The sequence below is a fragment of the Chelonia mydas genome, chromosome 24 (genome assembly GCF_015237465.2).
Source record: "Chelonia mydas isolate rCheMyd1 chromosome 24, rCheMyd1.pri.v2, whole genome shotgun sequence".
Classification (NCBI taxonomy): Eukaryota; Metazoa; Chordata; order Testudines; family Cheloniidae; genus Chelonia; species Chelonia mydas.
Genome location: NC_051264.2, coordinates 636,666 through 661,475, shown reverse-complemented (window position 1 = coordinate 661,475; position 24,810 = coordinate 636,666). Strand labels below are relative to the sequence as shown.

Sequence of the window (24,810 nt, the reverse complement as noted above, 5' to 3'; positions counted from 1 at the left end):
GGGCTATTAGTTCGGCAAGCTGGGCAGAGGTCCCAGCAGGCAAACCTTCAGCTTCCACAGTGTCATGGAGGGTCACAACAGCATAACCCGCCCTCCTTTGCCCATCTATTACAGTACTGCTACCATCAGTGTACCACTCATAATCTGCATTTGGGAGGGGTACATCCTTTAAATCCGGACGGCTGGAGTACTGGGAATCTATGATCTCTAAACAGTCATGTTCCTGTTCCTCTGTTTCTGGCAAGAGAGTGGCTGGGTTAAGGGAGGGGCAAGGCTGTAAGGTGACTTCATAGTTCTCTAACAGCTTAGCCTGGTACCGAGCAATCCGAGCCTGGGTGAGCCAAAGCCCTCCCGTTGCATCCAATAAGGCTCGGATCATATGGGGAGTATAGATTTGCATAACCCGTCCCAATGTTAGCTTCTCGGCTTCCTTAAGCACTAGGGCAGTAGCTGTGACCGCCTGTAAACGTGCCGGCCAACCCTTTGCAACCTGATCCAGTTGCTTAGAAAAATAAACCACGGGACGTCTCCATGCTCCTAACAGCTGTGTGAGCACTCCTAGGGCCACCCCCTTTTGTTCATGTACATACAACTGAAACGGCTTAGAGAGATCCAGCAGGCCCAGAGCCGGGGCTTTCATTAACTTCTTTTTTAAGATTTTAAATGCCCTGTCAGCCTCTGGGGTCCAGTAGAAGGGGTCATGATCTGCTCCTTTTACACAGTCATACAGGGGTTTAGCCCACAGTCCAAACTCTGGGATCCATATCCTGCAAAAGCCTGCCATACCCAGAAATGCCCTGAGCCGCTTACGATTAGTTGGGGTAGGAACTTGACAGATAGCTTCCTTCCTTTCGTTTGAAAGCTGATGCTCCCCTTGCCGTATGTGGAACCCGAGGTACCGTACCTCTGGGAGGGCGATTTGAGCCTTACTCCGTGCTACCCAATATCCCCGGAGTCCAATAAAATTCAGGAGGCTCACGGTGGCTTTAAGGCAGGGGGTTTGGCCCACAGTGGCAATTAACAAATCATTTACATACTGCAGAAGGAGGGCCTTCTCATTATCCCACTCCTTTAGGTCCCTGGCCAGAGCCTGGCCAAAGAGGGTGGGGGAGTTTTTAAATCCCTGGGCCAACACTGTCCAGCAAAGTTGCTTTTTAACCCTTTTTCGGTCCTCTCACTCGAAGGAGAAGATCTCCTGTGACGGGGTGGCAACTGGGATGGTAAAGAAAGCATCTTTCAGATCGAGGACTGAAAAATGGGTATACTGTCCCCCTATAGAAGCCAATAAGGTATACGGGTTAGGGACAAGAGGGTGCAGAGTCTTAACCTGTTCATTGACTGCCGTTAGGTCCTGTACCAGCCGATATGTGCCATCAGCCTTCTGTACGGGTAGAATGGGAGTGTTCCAGGCTGACTGACATTCCCGGAGAATACCATACATTAGGAATTGATTTATAGTTTCCTGTAAACCTTTTCTGGCTTCCCTCTTGATTGGATACTGTTTTACTTGCACTGGGCCTTTCCCTGGTATGAGCTGAATAGTAATGGGGGTCTGGTGGGTGGCCTTTCCTGGGATCCCTGATGCCCACACGAAGGGGTACACCTGGTCTTCCCACGGGCTTCATTCTGGGGCTTGCATGGCTGAGGGCTCAACTGCAAGGGTCATGATCCATGCATTCTCAGGGGGTAAGGTAAGGGTTATTTCATTTTTAGTAAAATGCAGGGTGGCACCGAGGCGACAAAGCAGGTCCCGTCTCAGCAGAGGTGTTGGACACTCAGGGAGGGATACCAACTTGTGGGATATAGTCCTGTTTCCCAAAGCGCATTCCGCTGGGGCATACACTGGGCACTTGGTGTCCCTGCCTGTGGCTCCCACCACAGTAAGGGAATCTGCTACTGGCAACTGAAGAGGCTGATTTACGGCAGTTCGGGCCGCTCCAGAGTCTACTAAAAAATTTATTTCTGAGCTTCTTACCCGCATCTTTACTCGGGGTTCCAGGGGTAGGGTGGTCCGTCTCCCCTGACACCCCTATTCCTGCTCCGCCATCGCCATCATAGAGGCAACCCCCTTTTCTTTCCTCTTTCGGCACTCATTTTTCCAGTGTCCCTCTTGTCGACACAAGGCACACTGGTTGCGACCCAGTCGTCTCTCCTGCGGGCCCGGACGTTCGCGTCCACGGCCCCTTCCTCCCCGGCCACTTCCCTTAGTGCCGGCCTGTACCGCTGTTACCATCACTCTCACTTGCTTTTTTTTTTTTGTCTCTCTCAGACTATAAGCTCAGTTTGCAGTCTCTAAGATTTGTGCCATGGTCATGCCCATTAAATCCTCCTTTTTTTGTAACTTTCTCTTAATATCAGGGGCTGCTCTGCTCGTAAAAATTCCCTTAATAATTGACTCAGTTGCCTGATCACTGGGGTCTGCATTAGTGTTCTGTCGAATGGTGTCCTGAATACGCTGTAGAAAGGCCCCTGGGCTTTCTTTTAAATCCTGCATTACTTCATATGGCTTTGCCCAATTATTATGTCAGACAGCCGAGTGACGGAGTCCATGCAAAAGCAGCTCCTTATAGGAGGTAAGGCGGGTCATATCCCCATGATCATTTGGATCCCACCTGGGGTCTGCTCGGGGGACTTGTGCATCTGGGTCAGGGACATTAATACGATCCCGGTCGTACCGTTTCTGCGCCTCCTCCCTTGCTTTGGACACAACCTGTTGTCTTTCAACCTCAGACAATAGGGTTCGCAGGAGGATGTTACAATCATCCCAGTCCGGCTTGTGACTACTGAGGCACCCCTCAAAGACTGATACAAACCTGCTTGGGTTGGTGGAAAACTCTCCTGCCTGTGCTTGAAAGCAGCCAAATCCACAGGATTAAAGGGCACATGAGTATAAACCTGCATAGTCGTGGCCGGACGCCTGTCCGATCCAGACCGGGTGACTTCAGTTTCGGTGATTAAGGGGTATAGGCAAACCATTGGGGACTTACAAGGTGTGGGTGTAGGGGCCGAAGGGGACACCGGCTCTGCCATTACAGTGGGGGTGGGGGTCTGGGGACTAACATTAGTTGCTATCGAACCAGTCAGAGTCAGATGACAGCGCTGTAAAATATCTGGTCGAGTACATAAAGTCAGAAACAAATGCGCATACATATGTTCATTCCGTTTCCTTGTTCTCTGACAGAACAGGAGTAACTGAAGGATCGTGTTGTAATCAATTGACCCTCCTGGTGGCCACCACTCCTGGTCCTCTAGTTGATATTGAGGCCAGTCAACTGTACAGAATCGTTTTAATTGGCTCTTAGTCATCGGATCCGCACCAAATACCTTCCAGTTTGCTAGAATGCATTCTAGGGGCGTACACTGTGCCCTAACCCCCAAGCTCTGTCCCTGTCCCATACCTACAGGGTAACTCTGGGCGTCCCCAGGTTCCAACAGAGCATACAATCCGGATTTCAAAAGGTTCCTACCTTATCCAAGGGACCGGTTCCTCACCGTCGCCCGCAGCTGCTCCTCGGGACCCCTGGGGCTCTCCGCCCCCCTTCACACCGGAGAGGGGGCTCCCGCTGGCTCTGATGCAGTGAGGAAAGCAGTGAGTTCGCTGCCTACCCCACTGGGACAGCAAGGGCAGCGCTGAGCAAGGGGGGAGCTGAGACCCCAGCTGAGGAGGGGGACCCACAGGCAGGGCAGGTCGGCTGCCAACCAGGTTTGCCTGGTCCAGAGGCACTGCTGGGAAGTGATCCCACGGCAGGGAGGGAGCAACCAGGGCCAGGGCTCAGCGGGGCTGTGACCCCAGGCCCAGCCCGTGAGAGGGAGCAGGTCCCACTCCCTCCCCCAGCAGCTGAACTCCAGACCGAGCTGCAGAAGGATCCCCCCTTGGAGGAGCTGAGGGGACTTGCTGGCCACAAGCTGCAAACCCCCGTGGGGAAGGCTGCAGGGATAGATTCCCGTGGGAGAAGGGATTCCTGTACCGGGAAGGGGCTCCCCCAGGGGAAGTAGAACCGTGGGGGATCAGGAGGCCGCTGGGGGTGCCCCAGAAGTGTTGCCGCCGGCTATCGTGCCTGGCCCACGATGTCCCTCTCTCGGGACACCAGGGGATCCAGGGCCCAGGCAGCGCCTGCTGCAGAACCGTGATTGGCCCGGAGTCTGGGATGCGGCCCAGTGGCACGGCAGGTCCTGCGACCCCAGCCAGACAGGGGGAAGGCCAGGATAAGGGTGAAGCCCCCTTGAGACCTCTGCCCATCATAGAGGAACCTTTCCAGAAGGGGGCTATGGACATAGTGGGGCCCCACAGCAAGGCGACCCGGGCTGGGAAGAAATACGTCCTGGGGGTGATGGATTTCCCCACCCCCTACCCAGGGGCGGGGGCTCTGTCCTCCACCGAGGCAGGCACTAGGGCAGACTAACTGCTGACCATCTTCAGCGGGGGGGGGGGTGCCCAGCAAGGTCCTTACAGACCAGGGGTCCAATGCCCTGGCAGCCCTGCTCCGGGGCTGGTGGGAGAAATGGGGGGTCTGGCCCACCTGGGCCTCTGCAGGTCACCCTCCGTCCCACAGGCTGGTGCAGAGAGTTTATGGGGCCCTGGGGATGATGCTGAGGACTTCTATGAATCAGCATCCGCAGGATGGGGACAAGCACCTGCCCCACCCGTGTTACGGGGAAGTGCCCCAGGAATCCACAGGGTTCTTCCCTTTCAGGCTGCTGTGTGGGAGGAGAGCGAGGGGACGCCTGGACCTGGTAAGGGACAGTCGGGAGGAGAACGGGGAAGACCCCCTGGTGGATCTCTCCCCTGAGGTGGGGGCCAATCCTCCCATCAGGTGTCCCCCATTCAGAGGCTCTGGAAAAACAGCCCAGAACCTGGAGAGGGAGGTCAAGGACATGCTGGCTTTAGAGGTGAGCCAGCTGTTCAACAGCCCATGGGTCTCACCCGTGGGGCTGGTCCCCAAGGAAGACGGGTCGATCTGGTTCTGTGGTGACTATCGGAAGCTTAAAGCCATCACGGTGTCTGATGCAGGCCTGGTGAGATTCTAGACAAGCTGAGGGGGGTGCAGAACTTGGCCCTGGCGTCCATTGAGGACATCGGTGTCTTTAGCCAGACCGGGGAGGAATACGTATCCCAGGTGAAGAGGGGGCTGGGCTGCCTCAAGGAGGCAGGACTGACCGTAAAAGCTGGAAGGTGTAAGGTGGGGATGGCAGAGGTGTCGTACCTGGGCAAGGGTACCTGGGTACGTGTAAGGTGGGGAGCGGCTGCCCAAGCCCAGAGCTGGCCAAGGTCAAGATGGGGGCTCTTAACCAAGAGAGCCCGAATTGCAACCCTCCAAACTGGAGACTCAATCCCAGTTTGAACTCCAGGGGTTTTGGGGTGGAAAAAGGGCATGGGCCGCATAAACCTTCCCACATGCGGCCTGCAAGTGCCGTCGAGCAAACCCGACCTAAGGGAGGGCGTGAAACAGGAAGGGCCTGGTGTAACTCCCACCAAGGAATGGGAGAGATGCTGGGGCATTCATGGGAACGTTGGTGGGTTCGAACTTCCCCAGGTCACCGGCTAAAGTGACCTCGCTCAGTTCGGTCTTGAAGGGGGGAGAGAAGTGACGAAGTGGGACTGTTCTTAATGTTTCCTCTGAATACTGTAGGGGTGTCTCAGTTTCCCCTATGCATTTCTTAAGTCTCTAGGGGGTGGGATAAGGGGGGTAATTGTTCCAGAACAAAGGGCCAGGGTACAAAAATGGCCGACACTCTGTCTGGTGGCAACTGTTGGCCTGGGCCCTTCCCCCCTGCAAGGTGAGAGCTAAAGGGTTGGAGAACAAAGGAATCCGGTGACCTCCTGGCCTGGGAAAGGGACAAAGCCCAGAGGAGTGAGGCCTGGAGGGGGAGTCAGTTTGGGGCTGGCTGGGGACATGGAGTGAAGGGCAGACAAGGTTGTCTGGATCACTGCCCCCCAAAATGGACCCGGCTGAGGGGTCCTGTTCTCTGCACCTACAAGCTCTGTGTTAGACCATGTTCCTGTCGTCTAATAAATCTTCTGTTTTACTGGCTGGCTGAGAGTCACGTCTGACTGCGGAGTTGGGGGGCAGGACCCTCTGGCTTCCCCAGGAGCCCCGCCTGAGCGGACTCGCTGTGGGAAGCGCACGGAGGGGCAGAGGAGGCTGAATGCTCCGAGGTCAGACCCAGGAAGGTGGAAGCTGTGTGAGCTGTGTGTCCTCCAGACAGGCTGCTCACAGAGAGGAGACTTCCCCAGAGTCCTGCCTGGCTTCGTGGGGAGCAGGTCCAGAGCATCGCCCAGGGACTCCGTGACAGCAAGCGAGAGGAGTTCTTCCAACAGCGCCTCCTCCATGTGGCTGGCTCTGGCAGCTGGGCGCACGCGGCCCAGAAAGCCGCCCGGCAGGCTGTGCTGGGGCTGGTCAAACCTTCTGGGCCGTGGAGGGTGGAAGCCAAGTCCCCCCTCAGCGCATGGTGGTCACGGGGCTGGAGCGGCCCTATTTCGGGCGGGCGCTGGGGAGTCGGGCTGGGCTGACGCAGGGCTGCAGGGGGCGTTAGGGTTTACATTATATTAATTATATACAGGGTTTATAGTTTGGTTCAGTGGCTCTCAGCACCCCTGCCATGGGCTGAAGGGGAGAGCAGGGGGCGAGAGAGGCAGGGCAGCTGACTAGGGGTCCTGAAGGGCAGCACCCTGGGAATCACTAGGCTCCCCAGCACCAACCGCCCGCACATCCCCCTCCCTCTACACTTAGCTTTGTTTGAACTGGGATATTTTTAATTGTTTTATTGGCTTCTCCACTCATCCCATCTGACTATTTATGGGCGGAATTGGCTTTAAAACATGCCGTGGGACAGGGCAGGTGTGACATTGTCTAATTAAAATATAACCATGCAAATCATTATTGCTACCACTGCTATATAATTACAGCAAATCTTATACAAAATATAACTCATGGTCAAGCTGCAGACTCCTCCGCCCCTGGGACCGCTCACTGCAATCCCCTGGGGGACCCTGTTACTGCAAAAGTCCTCTCTGGTCACACACTCCCAGGGGTTAAACGCCCCCTGAAACTGTCTCTCTCTGAATCTTCAGCACGCCTGGTCCCCGTCAATCCCCCTTCGTTTTACTGCTCCCCAGTCACTTACTGCAGGAAGCGCCGTCCAAGGGGTGCAGTAGATCCCACCGCTGCCACCAGTTGTCACAGAGTGTGGGGGAGTCCAGGCCCTGCACCCCTCTTCCTGGGATTCACTGAGACTCTCAGCCAGCCAGTAAAACAGAAGGTTTATTGGACCACAGGAACACAGTCTCAAACAGAGCTTGTGGGTACAACCAGGACCCCTCAGTCAAGTCCTTCTGGGGGGCAGGGACCTTAGACCCCAGCCCTGGGGTTCCCTGCGTTCCTCCACCCAGCACCAAACTGAAAAACTAAACCCCCCCCAGCAGGCTCCCTCCGGCAGCCTGTGTCCACATTCCCGGGCAGAGGTGTTACCTCCCCCTCCCACTCCTGGCTCAGGTTACAGGCTCTCAGGTCTCCCAGTGAAACTCCTCTGCCCCATTCCCAGGTCAACACTCCCCAGTCCCTGCTGGGTCACAGTTTGTCAGCCCCATTCTCTGCAGTTCACCCTAATTGAGTGACCTTGGCTGATTCCCCACTAGGACCCTGGTCACAGCAGCACTTCCTGCTTCCTCCTCTCCGCCCATGGGCCAGGTGTTCATGGACCCATGGGGCAGGGTCTCACCATAGGCCGCAGCCCCTCCTGGGCAGGGAGGGTGGGGTGGGCTCTGGGTCAGCAGACTGGGTTCATACCCTCCCTGGTGCAGCAGGGTTTGGGTTTGGGGCTGTAGCTGCAGCTTTCCTGAGCCAGGAGTCAAGGAGCCCAGTAACCTGCCTCTGGGAACAGGTTAGGGGAGCTCAGGGACCTGAGGGTCTGGCTGGCACCATGCACCTGGCTGTGCCCAGGGGGTCTTGATGGGTCTGGCTGGCACCATGCCAGGGCCCTGTCTGGGGGTTCCCTGGCCCTTACCTGGGGTGGTGCTGCCTGGCCCTGTGCCCTGGGCCTAGCCCCACAGTCAGTTCTTCACATAACTATTCACTTTTGTTTCCTTGTTTTCTGGCGTTTCTGTGTTTGCCCAGTGCCTTGCCCAGCCCGTCCCATGAGTTTCAGCTTGTCCCAGGCTGGGCCCCTGGATCCACACCTCTGCACACAGCCGGAGGGAGGAGGGCAGTGGCAGGCGGTTTCTCCCCGTCACATGCGGTGAGCCAGTACGAAACGGCACTAAAGGGAGGCTCTGCCATAGGCCCCGATCCCCAGCAAGAGCCCCTGAGAACTCCAGCGGCCCTACAGAACGAGAGCTCAGGGCTGGCACAGCCCCACCCAGCCCCATCCCAGGGCCAGGGCAGCCACTGCTCCCACCCTTCCCCAGGGACTGGCCTGTGAGCCAGCGGTGCCCAGCGCCAGGAACAGGGCTGGATCAACGCCTATGCACACTAGACGTGCCTGAGGCCCACATGTTGGGGGAGGGACCTGGGGGCCGACAAACAGCCACACGGTGCACTCTATGGCCTGGGAAATTTGAGTGGAGGTGCGACACCCCCCCAGCCATGAGGAGCACCAAAAGGACGCACAGCTGGTCCCAGAGCAGCCACAGCACGGCCAGCCCAGCTGCAGGGAGTGCGCTGTCTGATGCCGTGCTGTTATGCATCACTGGATAGGGCCCCTACGTGTGTTTTGCCTAGGACCCCAATGGGTTAATCCAGCCCTGGCCAGGAAGCCTGGCTACCAGCTGTCACCTTCCCTGTGTGTCCGTCCCTGCCCTCGCCCACGACACTGCCCGTGCCCGTCACAGGAACAAGCAGCGCTGCCCAAGCAGGCCCACGCCCCAGGCCACGGAAAGGCATCTCAGAGTCCGGGCGTCAAAACAACTGGGTCCTGGGCAGCCCTTGAAGAGCCCCCCTGGAGACGCTGGGCTCAGGAAGATCAATGCACTAGCCCAGGTTAAAGCAAGGGGCAGCTGGGTCTGTTCTGGCCCCTCGTGATGGTTTTATGGCCACCGCCTCCTCTCGTCCAATTTCGCCTTTGGTGACATTGCAGGTTACGTGTGGCTGCCGTGAAACCCCATTTCCTGCAGTTCAGTCCCACTGAAATACCAGACAGAGCGCTGGCACTGACGAGAGGGTTCTGGGTAACACCCGGGGGGATTCTGGGCACTGCAAGGCTCTTGGTCACACCGAGGCCCGTCTCAGAGCCAGACTTTTCTTTGAGTCCATTTTACACCTGCACAGCCATTTCCTTGCTGCGTTTTTGCTGCCCTCCTGCTCTCACCTGGCTGGAGGGGAGGAATTTGCAGGGGCTGAGCTCCCCTTTGTCGGAGCAGGAGAGGGCACCGGGTACCCTGGCCCTAGATGGCAGGATTGTCACGGAGTCCCCGGGCGATGCTCTGGAACTGCTCCCCATGAAGCCAGTCAGGACTCTGGGGCAGTCGCCTTTCTGTGAGCAGCCTGTCTTCAGGACACACAGCTCACCCGGCTTCCACCTTCCTGGGTCTGACCTCGGAGCATTCAGCCTCCTCTGCCCCTCCGTGCGCTTCCCCCAGCGAGTCCGCTCAGGCAGGGCTCCTGGGGAAGCCAGAGGGTCCTGCACCCCAACTTCGCAGTCAGACTTGACTCTCAGCCAGCCAGTAAAACAGAAGGTTTATTAGATGACAGGAACATGGTCTAAAACAGAGCTTGCAGGTGCAGAGAACAGGACCCCTCAGCTGGGTCCATTTTGGGGGGCAGTGAGCCAGACAACCACGTCTGCCCTTCACTCCATGTCCCAGCCAGCCCCAAACTGAAACTCCCTCCAGCCCCTCCTCCTCTGGGCTTTGTTCCTTTCCCGGGCCAGGAGGTCACCTGATTCCTTTGTTCTCCAACCCTTTAGCTCTCACCTTGCAGGGCGGAAGAGCTCAGGCCATCAGTTGCCAGGAAACAGGGTGTCGGCCATTCTCTGTGTCCAGACTCCTGCACACACCTGCCCTCTCGGGCTCTGCAATGATCATACACCCTTACCCCACCCCCTAGATACTTAAGAACTTCATAGGGGAACTGAGTCACCCCCACACTATTCAGAGGAAACATTAAGAACAGTCCCACTTCGTCACAAGGATGACGTGCTGGGCTGAGAGCTGTGTGCTGGGCGGTGCTGGCTCTGAGGAATGCCGGTCCCACAGCCCTCTGCGCATGGACCGTGGCGCTGATTCGCCTGCCCTGCGGGCAGCGTTGCCAAAGCAGACGTCCGAGAGGTGCAGGAGAAAACCGAGCTAGAGCCTGACTCATCACAGAACCCTTTATTGTACATCCCTATAAATACAGACCTTCCCAAGGACATTGTGACCCCCCACTCCCGCGTCACAGCGGGGCAGCCATCACAGAACGGCATGGTTACAGATCACAGGTACAAAAACAGAGCCCCAGGCCAGCGGTGCAGGCCAACGTGACCCCTGGGGGTCCCTGCCCCACTGCCTGCACTGCCCAGGCTGGTTGGCTTGGCGGGGGGATATATGGGGCAGCCCCTTTGCCCTCCCTTGTGGAGCAGGAGAGGAATTTGCCCCATTAGTGCTCGCCCCATGTGGCCCAATCGCAGGGCCAGGGGTTGCAGGGTCGGGGGGGCAGTCACCCCCTCCCCAATTGTGAATCCAACCCCCTGTGCAGCAAACCCCTGCCCGGGGCTGCCTTGTCGCCCTGCCCGGCACCCTGGAGTCCAGCTGCAGGAAGCACGCGGCCATGCTGGGAGCTCTGCTCCCGCCGGTCCTCGGGGTGGCCCCCTAGAGATTCTGTGACGTGGCAGGGTTGGCGTAGAAGGCGTTGGTGCCGTTGCCAGCGGCCATCTGGGAGGAAGCAGAGGGGATGGGGTTAGAGCCAGGCTGGGCCAATCCACCGTTACCTGGCAACAGGACCCCCAACCAGGCAACCACCACGTACCCCTGTCGGCATGGAAACCGGGGCTCTGGGGCTGGGGAGGGGCTCACTGGGCGAGCCCTGGCGAACAGACCCCAGTCCCGTTCGATCCCAGCCACCCTGTCCCCGCTCACTCCATCCCCCCTCTGTTGCTCGCTCTCCCCGACCCTCACTCACTTATTTTTACCAGGCTGGGGCAGGGGGTTGGGGTACAGAGGGCATGAGGGCTCCAGCTGGGGGGTGCGGTTCCAGGGTGGGGCCAGAAATGAGGGCTTCAGGGTGCGGGAGGGGGCTTCAGGCTGTGGTGGACGGTTGGGATGTGGGCTCTGGAGTGGAGCCTGCAATGAGGGGTTTGGGGTGCAGGAGAGGGCTCCAGGCTGCGGGGTGGAGGCGAGGGGTTCACAGTGTGGGAGGGGGCTCCGGGCTGGGGTAGGGGGTTGGGATATGGGCTCCGGAGTGGAGCCTGCGATGAGGGGTTTGGGGTGCAGGAGAGGGCTCCAGGCTGCGGGGTGGAGGCGAGGGGTTCACAGTGTGGGAGGGGGCTCCGGGCTGGGGTAGGGGGTTGGGATATGGGCTCCGGAGTGGAGCCTGCGATGAGGGGTTTGGGGTGCAGGAGAGGGCTCCAGGCTGCGGGGTGGAGGCGAGGGCTTCACAGTGTGGGAGGGGGCTCCGGGCTGGGGTAGGGGGGTTGGGGCGTGGGAGGAGGCGCCTAGGAGCTGAGGGGTGTGTCTCTGCTTCCGGGGAGCTGCGTGGAGCCGGGCAGGGATCCTGCCAGCCCCGCTGTACCGCCAACTGCCCTTTAATGGACCGGCGAGCAGTGCTGACCAGAACCGGCAGAGTCCCTTTTCAACCAGGCATAAAACTGGATATGCCTGGCCACCCTCGCTGGGCCTGGGGCTGGCCTGGGCTGGGCCTGGGGCTGGGGCTGGTCTGGCTGAGGCCATTGAACAGCAGAGTGACCCACTGCCCTGACAGCCCCCAGGTCCCTGGCCAGCATCCGTCAGGGCAGGCGTCCCCCAGCCGGGAGCCTCCCACCGGGCGTGAGAGCAACACTAACCCCCCGTCCCGGGGCAGGATCGGGGCCACCTGGGATCCATGGGCACGGTGCAGGGGGCAGAGCCCAGCCAGGCCGGCCCGGGCAAGGGGCCCAGCCAGCACTGCCAAGGGGGCCATTTGTAGAGAGCCTTGTCTCAGAGCCAGGCATCGACCCACCTCCACCCCCCCTCCCTCCCTGCCTACCCCACAACCTTGCTCTGCCACCCCTCCCCTCTCCCTGCCTGCCCCACCACCTCGCTCTGCGACCCCACCCCATCCCACTACCCCACCCTCAACCTCACCCCCACTCCATCCCCCCTACCCACAGTGCCATCCTCTGACCCCACCCCTACTCCCTCCCTGCCCCACCACCCCACCTCCATCCATCACCTCACCCTGCCCCTACCCCCACTACCAAAGCCACCCTCTGACCCGCCTCTCACTCCCTCCCCCCACCCACTGTTGCACCCTCTGATCCCAGCCCCACTCCAGACCCCCACCCCTCTGGAGCAAGGCAGGGGGCTCGTCCCCCTCAGACGGCAGCAGGAGTCACAGAGTCCAGGTTGGACTGTCCCAGGCCGGCCGGCCCATGGTGACCGTCTCGTCTGACCAGAGACCGGCCCGGAGTGAATTGCTGCCGAACTAGGGCCGAGCGTTCAGCAAACGCCCTGTCTGGCGCAGGACCTGCCGGGGCCGGAGAAGCCAGCGGGGCCGGGGGCTGGTCAGGGGTTACTCGCCCCCAGCCACACCTAACGCTCTTCCCAGGCTGAGGCGGAGGAGCCGGTGGCTCCTTCTTTCTCTCCCCAAACAGCCCTGCTGAGGGTCCCGCTGGAGCCGCGCCGAGCCCCCATGGGAATGGAGAGCGATGGGGCGGGGGGTACGGACCATCCGAGCCCTGGTCCCAGGGCAGGCAGGGACAGGGGACGCTGGTGCTGCCCAGGACAGGACAGGCCTTGGCAGGTACAGGACTGGTGGCCCCCAGAGACCCGGGCAGAGCCGTGGGGGCAGGGCGGGCAGAGCCATTAGCTGCTGGTTTCACATCAGCCAGGAGCTGCCCTGTTAGTGATTAACTCAGTGAGGGGGGCCGGGGTCAAGGTCAGAGGCTGCCCCACAGGACCTGGGCTGCAGCCCCTCCCTCTCCAGCCCAGGGTTTGTGTTCTCTCTGGTGACATTTTCTGGGATAAGCTGACCAAACCTCTGCCCCCTAAATCCCCCACCCCCTGTGAGCAATGTGGGGGGCATCCACCATCTTCACCAGCCACTGGCACCCGCAGCGTGTGCCAGGCAGGGCTGCCATGTGCCGGGCACTGGTGTCCAGCGGTGCACCCAGGCAGTGTGCGAGGACAGGCATTGGGGCAGGCCCAGGCCCCAGTGCTTACCTCATCATAGGGGGCGCGCTTCATGCTACTTGCTCATGGGCTGGTATGAGGCCTGCGAGCTGAACATATCCAGCTTCCCGCGGTTCCTCCTGCAGCACCTGGAGACGATCTAGAGGGGCGAGAGGAGGCTGGTGAGCGGGGGCGCGGAGGGGATGGAGGGGACAGGCAGGGCGAAGGAGAGAGGCTGGAGGGGCCTGAGGCCGGAGGGATGGGCAGCGGGGGGCACTCACCAGCAGGATGAAGAGGAGAATGCTCAGCACCAGCCCAATGCAGACCAGGACCAGCAGGGCGATGCCCCAGCCGGGCACCAGGGGTGCTGGCGCCGAGGTGGCCAGGGGAGAGCTGCCAGAGTTGGCTGAAACACAAGTAGGAGCAGTCAGGGGCTGGGGAGGACCCGTAGGGGAGGGATCCCGTAGAGGGGCCCAAGCCAGGGGACGCAGCTGGCCAGGCAGAAGAGCCAGGGAAAGGGGCTGTGGGAAAGGGGCTGGCCCAGGGGTGCTGGGAAGAGGCTGAGTTGATGGCCGGGGGCCCAGCCCCAGGGTCAGCGAGGACGGCTCTGAATGGGCGCGCTGCCAGGGGGCCCAGAAGCCCTCCCTCCCTCCCTGGGACAGATACAGGCTGGGCTGGGCTGGGCTGGCAGGGCAGGCACCCTCCACAGACACGCCCCAAAGCAGCCCAGCCAGGGGGCTCTGCTGGGAGCTGGAGGAGCCCCCGAGGGCAGCCCGGTCTCCACAGAGCTCTGCACAAGGGCCAAGGACACCAGCCCCCCTCAGCCATGGGCTGAGGCCCCCAGGACAGGGACCCCCGGACACGTGGCTGTGGGCACACTGTGGGGCCCGGCCGGAGCCTGCTCACCGCGGATACTGTCCAGCTGGAGCCCATCAAAGCTGTTATTTTTGTCCAGCCTTTGTCTCAGCTGCTGCTCAATGTCGTCGGCGCTGATCATGGTGTCGCTCACTCGGTACCGCAGGACGGACTCTGTCACCACCGAGCCCTGGCTGCCGAGCGTGCCGGAGAGGGGGCGTTAACTGGGTCTGGCCCCGGCCCTTCCCGCGCCCCTGCACCATTTCCCCCATTCCGACCTGCCCCTGCCCCAATCCCCCCCCTTCCCAGGTGCCCCTGCACCAACCTCCCCCATTCCCACCTGCCCCTGCTCCGGCTCCCCCATTCCCACCTGCCCCTGCCCCGGCTCCCCCATTCCCACCTGCCCCGGCTCCCCCATTCCCACCTGCCCCTGCCCCAACCCCCCCTTCCCACCTGCCCCCGCACCAACCTCCCCCATTCCCACCTGCCCCTGCCCCGGCTCCCCATTCCCACCTGTCCCTGCACTGGCCTCCCCACACCCTCTGTCTGCCCCCCATCTGCCACCTAGCCCTGCACCAATTTCCCCATACTACCCACTGGGCCCTGCACCAGCTGCCCCACCCACAACCCCCTTGAACCGTCCCTCCTTATGCCCCCATCTGCCCCTGCCCCAGCACCTCCGCCCCCAGGGCAGCACACCTGCCCAGCACGGCCTCAGGCAGCCAAAGCTCTGGGCTGCTCAGACATGGCACCCCCAGGGTCACACGCTCACAGATTTAGCCTCTCTCTCCTCACCTTTCTCCCCCACCCCAGCCCTCCCCTGCCCACAGCTGGGGCAGCCCCATGGCACACACTGTACCTGAAACGCAGATCAGTCAATCCCAGGTAGTTCTGCCCATTCCGGCACGTTTGGCAGCCATAGATCTTGCCGTACTGTCACAGACACAGGGGAACAGGGTCACCGCCAGCACCCAGCCAGCTCGCGCAGGCAGGGAGCACCCAGCTTGGCGGATCTGCCCCGGCCCCTGCCAACCTTCCTTGTTCTTCTCTGTGCTCTTCGCTGGGGTGCAGGGGCACGGGGTGTCTCCCCACAGCTGGCTGGAGAGGGGCAGAAGGGCCCAGAGCCGAGGGCAGGGTCGCGGGGGGGGGGGCTCCCCAGACAGGATTGAGGGTCTCTCCCTTCACTGCTCCAGGACAGGAGACTCTGGGGCTGAGGGGCCTGGTGCCCAGGGCTGGGCGTGGGGGTGGGGTGGGGGTGTCTCCCCTCCCTGCTCCATGGGGTCTCTGCGTGTGGAGCCCGAACGGCAGCAGCCACCAGAGGCCCGAAGGCTCATTGCACGGCAGCTCGATGGAGCTCCCCGCGAAGCCCCCAGCCTGGGGCTGGCAGCCACCCCCAGCTGGCAGGCCGGGGCAGGGTGCCGGGAGGGGAGGGAGGGGCTGCTGTGCTCACCATGACCCGGATTCTGATCTCCAACTCCTGGTAGTAACTGGTGCTGGGGTCGAGAAGAGAGCTGTTGAAGATCTTGTTCACAATGCGGAAGGTGAGAAACAAATTGATCGGGGCTGGGGTTGTTACGGAGGTGCTGGGGGTCGGGGTGGTCGGGTTGCTGGAGTGAGGGGTGGTCGTGCTGGCGGGGGGTGGGGTGGTCGTGCTGGCGGGGGGCGGGGTGGTCGTGCTGGTGGGGGGCGGGGAGGTCGTGCTGGTTGGGGGCGGGGTGGTCGGGTTGCTGGAGTGAGGGGTGGTCGTGCGGGTGGGGGGCGGGGTGGTCATGCTGGTTGGGGGCGGGGTGGTCGGGTTGCTGGAGTGAGGGGTGTTCGTGCGGGTGGGGGGCGGGGTGGTCGTGTTCCCAGGGGGCGGGGTGGTCATGCTGGTGGGGGGCGGGGTGGTCGTGTTCCCAGGGGGCGGGGTGGTTGTGCTGGTGGGGGGCTGGGTGGTCGGGTTGCTGGAGTGAGGGGTGGTCGTGCTGGTGGGGGGCGGGGTGGTCGGGTTGCTGGAGTGAAGGGTGGTCGTGCTGGTGGGGGGCTGGGTGGTCGGGTTGCTGGAGTGAGGGGTGGTCGTGCTGGTGGGGGGCGGGGTGGTCGGGTTGCTGGAGTGAGGGGTGGTCGTGCTGGTGGGGGGCGGGGTGGTCGGGTTGCTGGAGTGAGGGGTGGTCGTGCTGGTGGGGGGCGGGGTGGTCCTGTCGGTGCTGCCAGTGGGGGGGGTGGTGCTGGTGTCCTGTGCTGCGCCTAGGAGAGAATTGGTCCATTCAGTTCAGGAGAAAACAGAACAAAACGTGAGGTGCAGGCGAGGAGCAGAAACCCCTGGACGGGGCAGCTGGGGCATCAGGCGCCCATGAGTCAGGGGCAGTTATTTTACACAGCACGTGATGAGCCTGGGGAACTCACTGCCACAAGGTCCTAGCGAGGCCGAAAGCTCCCAGGGCTCAGCCAAGGCCTGGCAGGTCACAGGGACAAGGGGGGCAGCCGGTGACCCCGAGGGGATGAAGTGGCTCCTAGGCAGGGGTCAGACAAGGAGGGGGCACGTCACTGTTGCCGGGGGTCCTGCAGGAGCCGGGGGTGGCCTGTGGGGACAGGTCCCGGGGCCGTGCTGATGATCCCCGTTCTGGTTGGATGGGAGCGACTGTAGCGCCTGGGGCCGCAGCCTGACACATCGAGTCCCCCTCCCCCCCCCAAACTCGGAGAGGGGCTGCGCTGCCGGGGCTCCAACACCCCGATGTGGGGTCTGATTTGGCCCCGACCAGCGACCCCTGGGCTCCAGCACAGCTCAGCCCTGCTGCGGATCAGGCACCTTCCCTGAGCCCCGTGTCTGGAGGCCGGACTCGGTGCATGGAGCCGGGTGTCAGGAGCCCCTGGGTTCCCATCTGGAGCTGCCCGATGTCCCCGATAGAGACAAACCCTGCAGGGTCCCCAGGGAGCTGACCCCCCCCCCCCCGGGGTTCCCCGGAAAGCTCCCCACACCTGTGTGCCCCGTGTGGAGCGAGCCGTGGGGCTGGCTGGGCTGGGCTCTGCGTTCTGGCCCATTGGTTTGGATTTTTACTTGGCTCCTTCCCCAAGTGGCTTTTGTTGGCGACGGTAGCTGGGGGTCCAGAGCAGGGGCCTCGCAGCGCCAGCTTGGCCAGAGTGTCCTGCCCACAAGGGGCTCCAGCAGCCTCTGCCTCCCTCCTTGCTGTGGAAGGTGCCTGGAGGAACAGCGCTGACCCCATGGGCAGGGCCCTCCCTGCCTCTCCTCCGCCTGCCGACACCCCCCAGGCAGTGAGAGCGGCCGGGGCTCCAGCCCTGGAGCGCTGAGGCTCTGACCCCATCCTTCCTGGGCCTCGCAGCGCCCCGCTGCGACGTCCCGCTGAGCAATTCCTGCCGCTGACACAGCAGCCCACCCCGATGCCGAGAGCCCGGCCGGCCAGTGGGCAGCGCTGCCCCGCTCACAGGCGGCCCATGGGCCACGCAGTCCTGGGACTGATAAAGACGCCCTCGACCTGAGCCCGCAGCTGGGGCCTGTCCTGCAGCCAGCACCAGCCTGGGGCTAACATCCCCCCTTCTCTTGGGGCACCGTGTCCCGGCCTCCTGCCAGGTCACTCGGGGCGTGGGCTCCCTGCACTCGCAGGAAGGGATCCACATGCTGCCCCCGGGGGTCCTGGACCGGACGTTCCCTGCTGGGCTTCCCTGACTGGTCCTGGGCCGTTAGCACTGGGCTCAGCCAGACCGACACAGTCCAGACACACCTGCGTCAGCCCCTGGGGAGTGTCGGCCAATGGCTGTCGGCCAACGCCCTCCTGGGTCCCAACCCGGGAGTTCCTGGGCACCGTCAGAAAGGGGCCCGGCGGAGGAGAAGGGGCTCCCCAAAGCACCCACCCCAGGGGAGAGGGGACCCCATGAACACAGAGCCCTGGGTGGGGCTGCGCAGAGGGCACCCTAGGAACACTGGGCCCTGGGGGGGGCTGGGCAGAGGGGACCCCAGGAGTGACAGGTGCTGCCCATGGTCCTCTGGGTCGCTGGGCATCTGGGACGATCAGGCCCCACTCGCCCATTGTTCCCCTGTTGAGGGGCAGATCAGCGGTGAAACCAGCCCCGTGTTGGCAGCAAGAGCTGATAGGCCCCGTCTGAGCAGCCCAGAGCCCCGGGGTGGGTCTGAGCCGACTCCACAAGTGCTGCTCAGGCCCGATGGCTCCCTCCCAGCAGCTCCTGGAGACTAAGGCTCACCTGTGGCCAGCAGCAGCAGGACTAGACCCAGCCGCAGGGCATCTGTGCTCAGGCTTCTGGGCTTCATGGCGGCTGGTGGGGTCCGGCCTCGGCCCCAGGTGTCCCAGCACCGGGCTCTGTCTCTCTCTGCCTCGCCCGGTGGGGCTGCGCCTCCCGTTAGCCCGCAGGGCTCTCGACAGTCCAGGTGTTGGGAACTGGCAGCGGCTCTGGGGCTGGAGCTTTATAGCAGCACCTGCGAGCAGGTGGGGAGGGAGGGAGGCCCCACCCAGCGGACTGGGCTGGGCTGTGTCGCAGTGGGAATTTTTCATAATATTTTGGATGGCTATTGTCTGTGCCTCAGTTTCCCCTCTCTGGTCCATGGGTAACTAGGTGAGGGAAAGGGTTGTTTGCTCTTTGCAGGGACCCAGACACACAGGTATGACCCACCCAGGCTGCCTGGGGCCTGGAGGCCCAGGGAGAGTCCCAGACCACAATGGCCACTCCAATTGCCCAGACTTTGGCACCCAGGAACAAAGGACCCTGGGTGTCCCCCCTCCTTAGGACACAGCTGGGGGAGAAAGGACTGGGGATGGGCCAGGTGGGGTTGGTTAGTATGGGCTACCCAGGGGAAGCTTCTGGACTGGGACTGAAGAGGGGTCAGAGGGCTCTGGGTTCTGGACTAACCCAGCTGGTCTTTGCTGTAACTTTCTGTTCTCGGTGGCAAGGCTATTCTCATAACCCTCCGGCTGTTACCCTGCTGGCTGAGAGTTGCTGCAGTCAGGAAGTCGGGGTGCTCTGCTGCCTTTGTGGGTGCAATCCTCCCTCTGGTGTCCAACTCGGGGGAACTCGGCGCAGGAAGCTCACGGTGTGACCCAAGGGGGCTGAAGGCACTGAGGGTGAGTCCCAGGAAGCCCCACAGAACATCCCGCCCCCAGCCCTGGAGCCCTGCCCCAAGAGGCTCCCCCCAGCCCTGCCTCACCTGCCCTCCATAGATTGGAGACCGGTGTGGAAAGGTCTGAGAGGAGGAACCCCTGCAGTATCCCCAGCACAGGGACTCGGCAAAGGACAGGGGAGAGCCCTGAACTGGGGCTAGGGAGAGGCTCCACTGGATGGAGAATGGGGCAGAAGCCCCAGGTTGGAGGAATACGTGGGTCTGAGTCCCCCGTCCCACCTGGGCTCAGCCCTGGCCTGCACCACAGCTCCAGAGCAGTGCCAGAGGGGAACCAGGCCCAGAGAACTGGGCGGGGTGGGTGGGAAAGAAGGGTGTCTATCTGCCCCATGCCCTCTGCACCCCCCGCCCCGGCCATGTCTATCTGCCCTGTGCCCTCTGCACCCCCCGCCCCGGCCATGTCTATCTGCCCCGGGCCCTCTGCACCCCCCGCCCTGGCCGTGTGTCATCACCGCCCCCGCAGTGTAACGTTGTAAAGTGTGGGGTGGGGGATCCGATGGGCTCCTCCCCTCCTGCCCCAGCCCTTCCCACATCCCTGTGACCCCCGTTGGACGGTGGGGGCAGCTCGTTGCTCGAGCGACGCTGCCTCCTGCTGGGCATGTCTGTGTTCGCAGCAGCTCCCCTGGCCGCTCGGAGGAGGCGCCTGACGCTGCGCTGGGGTCTCTGAAGTGCAGGTGAGTCTGAGCCTGAGCGAGGGTCCCCAGGACAGGACAGTTCGGGGCCCGGCCCCTCGCTGAGCACCAGCCGCGTCATCGTGCCTGGTTCTCTGGAAACGTGCTCAGTGTGCAGCGGCTGGCTAGGTAGAGGACACGGTGCTAGGCCCTGCTAGGGAAGGGGATAGACAATGAGACAGTAAATACCGTAATGGCACGATGTAAACCCCTGGTATCCCCCGCCTGAACACGGCCTGCGGGGCTGGTCGCCCCATCTCCGAAAGGTGTATTAGCCTTGGAAAAGGGGCAGAGAAGGGCAACAAAAACCGTCAGGGGGCTGGAACAGCTTCCGTACGAGGAGAGATTAAACCTGGGACAGGTTCAGCTTGGAAAGGAGCCGACTAAGGGGGGGCTATGACAGAGGGCTATAAATCTTGAGTGGTGTGGGGAAAGTGAAATGTCATTTACCCCTTGATGTAACGCAGAGACTGCGGGTTATGCCACCCCCGCGGCGGGACCCAGCCCTGGAGGAGGCACCCAGGCACACTCTTGCTGGCTGTACGCATCTGGGCCCCTCTCCCTCGTACAAATCTTTGGCCTTTGTGTAGCACCTTCCAGCAGCTGCCCCAGAGACCTTGGACATCCCAACCGCCCTAGGGAGAAGCCCGTGGGGGTGAAGAGATTTGCCCAAGTCAATCAGTGGCAGAAGGGGAACAGAACCCACAACTCCTGACCACTGCTCTCACCACGAGGCCATGGTGCCTGTTGAAGAATGGCTGGTAGCTGCTGGGGGAGTGTCCAGAGCCCTCGCCTGGCCTGGGTTCTGCTACACTGGCCCACCTCCCCCCATTAGCGGGGGGCCTGGCCCTGGGGGGTGAAAGTGGCTTCCCTGGGGTCACAGCTGCTGCTCCCTGGTCTGTGCAGTCAGGCGTCCACCCAAACAGGCCTGTGGGTGGCAGACACGGGGCTGCACCAGGACTGACGGCCGGCAGAGGGCAATGCCAGCCCAGGGATGGACACCGGGAGCCAGGGAGGGGCTGCTGTACAGACAGCTCCGTGCGCTGCCGTGCCAACCCTACACTCTGGCCGTGTGTCCCGATGCCGTGGGCAGCAGGGGGCCGCCTCACGCCCGGGCACAGTGCGGGGCTGAGGCCCAGGGGCGTGCGGGGCTGTGGACACGTAGCTGGGAGTGCGCTGCCTGCTTGCCCGGCCCTCGGACAGCCCCAGACATGGGCTCGGCAGGCAGCGGCTGGGTGGGACGTCTGGGGCACCACTTCCTCGTCCCTGCCCAGCCTTCCCATAAAGAGGTGGCATGTCCTTGCGGTGGGGACTGTAAAGGTTTATGAACGGTGTAAAGGGTCATAAAAGATCATTGTTTGGGCTGGGAACACCAGAGTCACACAGGTGGTGGGGGAAGGGGAAGGGGAAGGGGAAGGGGAAGGGGGGGCAGGGAGGGGGTGGTAGAGGGCTGCACAGATTCCCCCCGGGGTGGGGGGGGACTCATTCCCACTAGCGAGAGCTGGACGCGTGTCTTGGGGTTACGGGCCCCCCTGTGCCCCGCACAGCCCACAAACTCCACCCCGGCTCAGTGATGGGCCCGCTAGGAGCCAGCTGCTAGCACTGGGCCTCCAGCTCCCTGAGCAGGGCCTGGTTTGGGGCCCCAGGGGCTGAGTGTGACTGGCTCAGTGCCAGGGGATTCCCAGCTGAGCCCCGGGGAGGCGAGGAGGCTCATGCCCCTGGGCAGGGGCTGGCTGGCACCCCAGGGAGCCCATCCCGCTCTGATGCATGGAAGCCCCTTGGGCGAGAGGAGCAGGGGCCCTCTCAGGGGGTGGGGGGCTGTGATGCGGAGGGGCACACACACCCCCGCCCATCCCCTTGGCTCCTTTCATCTGGTGCAGCCAGGTCAGGGGAGAGTGGTCGGTGTAGACGGTGAAGTGTCTCCCGAAGAGATAGGGCTCTAGTTTCTTGAGGGCCCACACTATGGCCAGGCACTCCTTCTTGATGGCCGCGTAATGTCGCTCCCGGGGTAGCAACTTCTTGCTCAGGTACACGATGGGGTGTCTCTCCCCCTTTTCATCCTCCTGCATTAACACCCCCCCAAGTCCCGTGTTTGAGGCATCCGTGAACACCACAAAGGGCTTGTCAAAGTCTGGGTTTGCCAGAACTGGGCCACTGCCCAGAGCCTCCTTCAGCGCCCGGAAAGCCTCCTGGCACTGCTCGGTCCAGACCACCTTGTCTGGCTTCCCCTTCTTGCATAGCTCAGTGACGGGGGTGGCTAGGGCGCTAAAGCGGGGCACAAACCTTCGATAGTATCCCGCCAACCCAATAAAGGCTTGGACCTGCTTTTTGGTGTGGGGAGCGGGCCAGTCTCTGATCACCCCCACCTTGGCCGGTTCTGGCTTTAGGCGGCCGCTCCCCACCCAATGGCCCAGGTAAGATACTTCCGCCATCCCCGCCTTGCACTTCTCCGCTTTTACAGTCAGCCCAGCCCCCTGGAGTCGGTCCAGCACTTGTCTAACCTGGGACACGTGGTCCTCCCAGGTCTGGCTAAAGACACAGATGTCATCAATACACGCCACAGCAAAACTCTCCATCCCCCTCAGGAGCTGGTCCACCAGGCGTTGGAAGGTGGCCGGCGCTCCCTTGAGGCCGAAAGGCAGGGTCAGGAACTCGTAGAGCCCCAGAGGGGTGATAAAGGCTGATTTCAGCCGGGCATCTGCATCCAGCGGCACTTGCCAGTAGCCCTTTGTAAGGTCCATGGTGGTAAGGTACCGAGCTCCTCCCAGCTTGTCTAGGAGCTCGTCCGGCCTGGGCATGGGGTAGGCATCAGATACAGTGATGGCACTGAGCTTCCGATAGTCCACACAGAACCGGACCTACCCATCCTTTTTGGGGACCAGCACCACCGGCGAGGCCCAAGGGCTGGCCGATGGCTGGATCACCCCCAAAGCCGGCATGTCCCGGACCTCTCTTTCCAGGTCCTGAGCAGTTTTCCCTGTGACTCGGAAGGGGGAGCATCTTATCGGCGGGTGCGACCCTGTCTGCACCCGGTGGACAGTCAGCCCTGGTCTACACTAGGACTTTAGGTCGAATTTAGCAGCGTTAAATCGATGTAAACCTGCACCCGTCCACACGATGAAGCCCTTTATTTCGACTTAAAGGGCTCTTAAAATCGATTTCCTTACTCCACCCCTGACAAGTGGATTAGCGCTTAAATCGGCCTTGCCGGGTCGAATTTGGGGTACTGTGGACACAATTCGACGGTATTGGCCTCCGGGAGCTATCCCAGAGTGCTCCATTTTGACCGCTCTGGACAGCACTCTCAACTCAGATGCACTGGCCAGGTAGACAGGAAAAGAACCGTGAAATTTTGAATCTCATTTCCTGTTTGGCCAGCATGGCAAGCTGCAGGTGACCATGCAGAGCTCATCAGCAGAGGTGACCATGATGGAGTCCCAGAATCGCAAAAGAGCTCCAGCATGGACCGAACGGGAGGTACGGGATCTGATCGCTATATGGGGAGAGGAATCCGTGCTATCAGAACTCCGTTCCAGTTTTCGAAATGCCAAAACCTTTGTCAAAATCTCCCAGGGCATGAAGGACAGAGGCCATAACAGGGACCCGAAGCAGTGCCGCGTGAAACTTAAGGAGCTGAGGCAAGCCTACCAGAAAACCAGAGAGGCGAACGGCCGCGCCGGGTCAGAGCCCCAAACATGCCGCTTCTACGATGAGCTGCATGCCATTTTAGGGGGTTCAGCCACCACTACCCCAGCCGTGTTGTTTGACTCCTTCAATGGAGATGGAGGCAACACGGAAGCAGGTTTTGGGGACGAAGAAGATGATGATGATGATGAGGTTGTAGATAGCTCACAGCAAGCAAGCGGAGAAACCGGTTTTCCCGACAGCCAGGAACTGTTTCTCACACTGGACCTGGAGCCAGTACCCCCCGAACCCACCCAAGGCTGCCTCCCGGACCCGGCAGGCGGAGAAGGGACCTCCGGTGAGTGTACCTTTTAAAATACTATACATGGTTTAAAAGGAAGCATGTGAAAGGATTAATTTGCCCTGGCATTCGCGGCTCTCCTGGATGTACTCCCAAAGCCTTTGCAAAAGATTTCTGGGGAGGGCAGCCTTATTGCGTCCTCCATGGTAGGACACTTTACCACTCCAGGCCAGTAACACGTACTTGGGAATCATTGTAGAACAAAGCATTGCAGTGTATGTTTGCTGGCGTTCAAACAACATCCGTTCTTTATCTCTCTGTGTTATCCTCAGGAGAGTGAGATATCATTCATGGTCACCTGGTTGAAATAGGGTGCTTTTCTTCGGGAGACACTCAGAGGTGCCCGTTCCTACTGGGCTGTTTGCCTGCGGCTGAACAGAAATGTTCCCGGCTGTTAGCCACAGGGAGGGGGGAGGGTTGAGGGGGTAGCCACGCGGTGGGGGGAGGCAAAATGCAACCTTGTAACAAAAGCACATGTGCTATGTATGTAATGTTAACAGCAAGGTTTACCCTGAAAGAGTGTAGCCACTGTTTTATAAAATGTGTCTTTTTAAATACCGCTGTCCCTTTTTTTTTCTCCATCAGCTGCATGTGTTTCAATGATCACAGGATCTTCTCCTTCCCAGAGGCTAGTGAAGATTAGAAAGAAAAAAAAAACGCACTCGTGATGAAATGTTCTCTGAGCTCATGCTGTCCTCCCACACTGACAGAGCACAGACGAATGCGTGGAGGCAAATAATGTCAGAGTGCAGGAAAGCACAAAATGACTGGGAGGAGAGGTGGCGGGCTGAAGAGAGTAAGTGGCGGGCTGAAGACAGGGCTGAAGCTCAAATGTGGCGGCAGCGTGATGAGAGGAGGCAGGATTCAATGCGGAGGCTGCTGGAGGATCAAACCA

General features: G+C 61.2%; 1 protein-coding gene across 1 annotated transcript; it reads right to left on the bottom strand.

Annotated features, from left to right (window-relative positions):
* Window positions 1-10,359: 10,359 nt before the first annotated feature.
* On the bottom strand, window positions 10,360-18,509 carry LOC122463766 (mucin-1-like). Its single transcript, XM_043535460.1, has 7 exons — window positions 18,332-18,509; window positions 15,585-16,360; window positions 14,994-15,067; window positions 14,186-14,328; window positions 13,561-13,685; window positions 13,331-13,439; window positions 10,360-10,846 (listed from the first exon to the last, which is right to left on the bottom strand). The coding sequence occupies exons 1-6, from the start codon at window positions 18,396-18,398 to the stop codon at window positions 13,356-13,358; spliced, it is 1,269 nt and encodes a 422-aa protein (XP_043391395.1). The 5' UTR covers window positions 18,399-18,509; the 3' UTR covers window positions 10,360-10,846; window positions 13,331-13,355.
* Window positions 18,510-24,810: the final 6,301 nt, after the last annotated feature.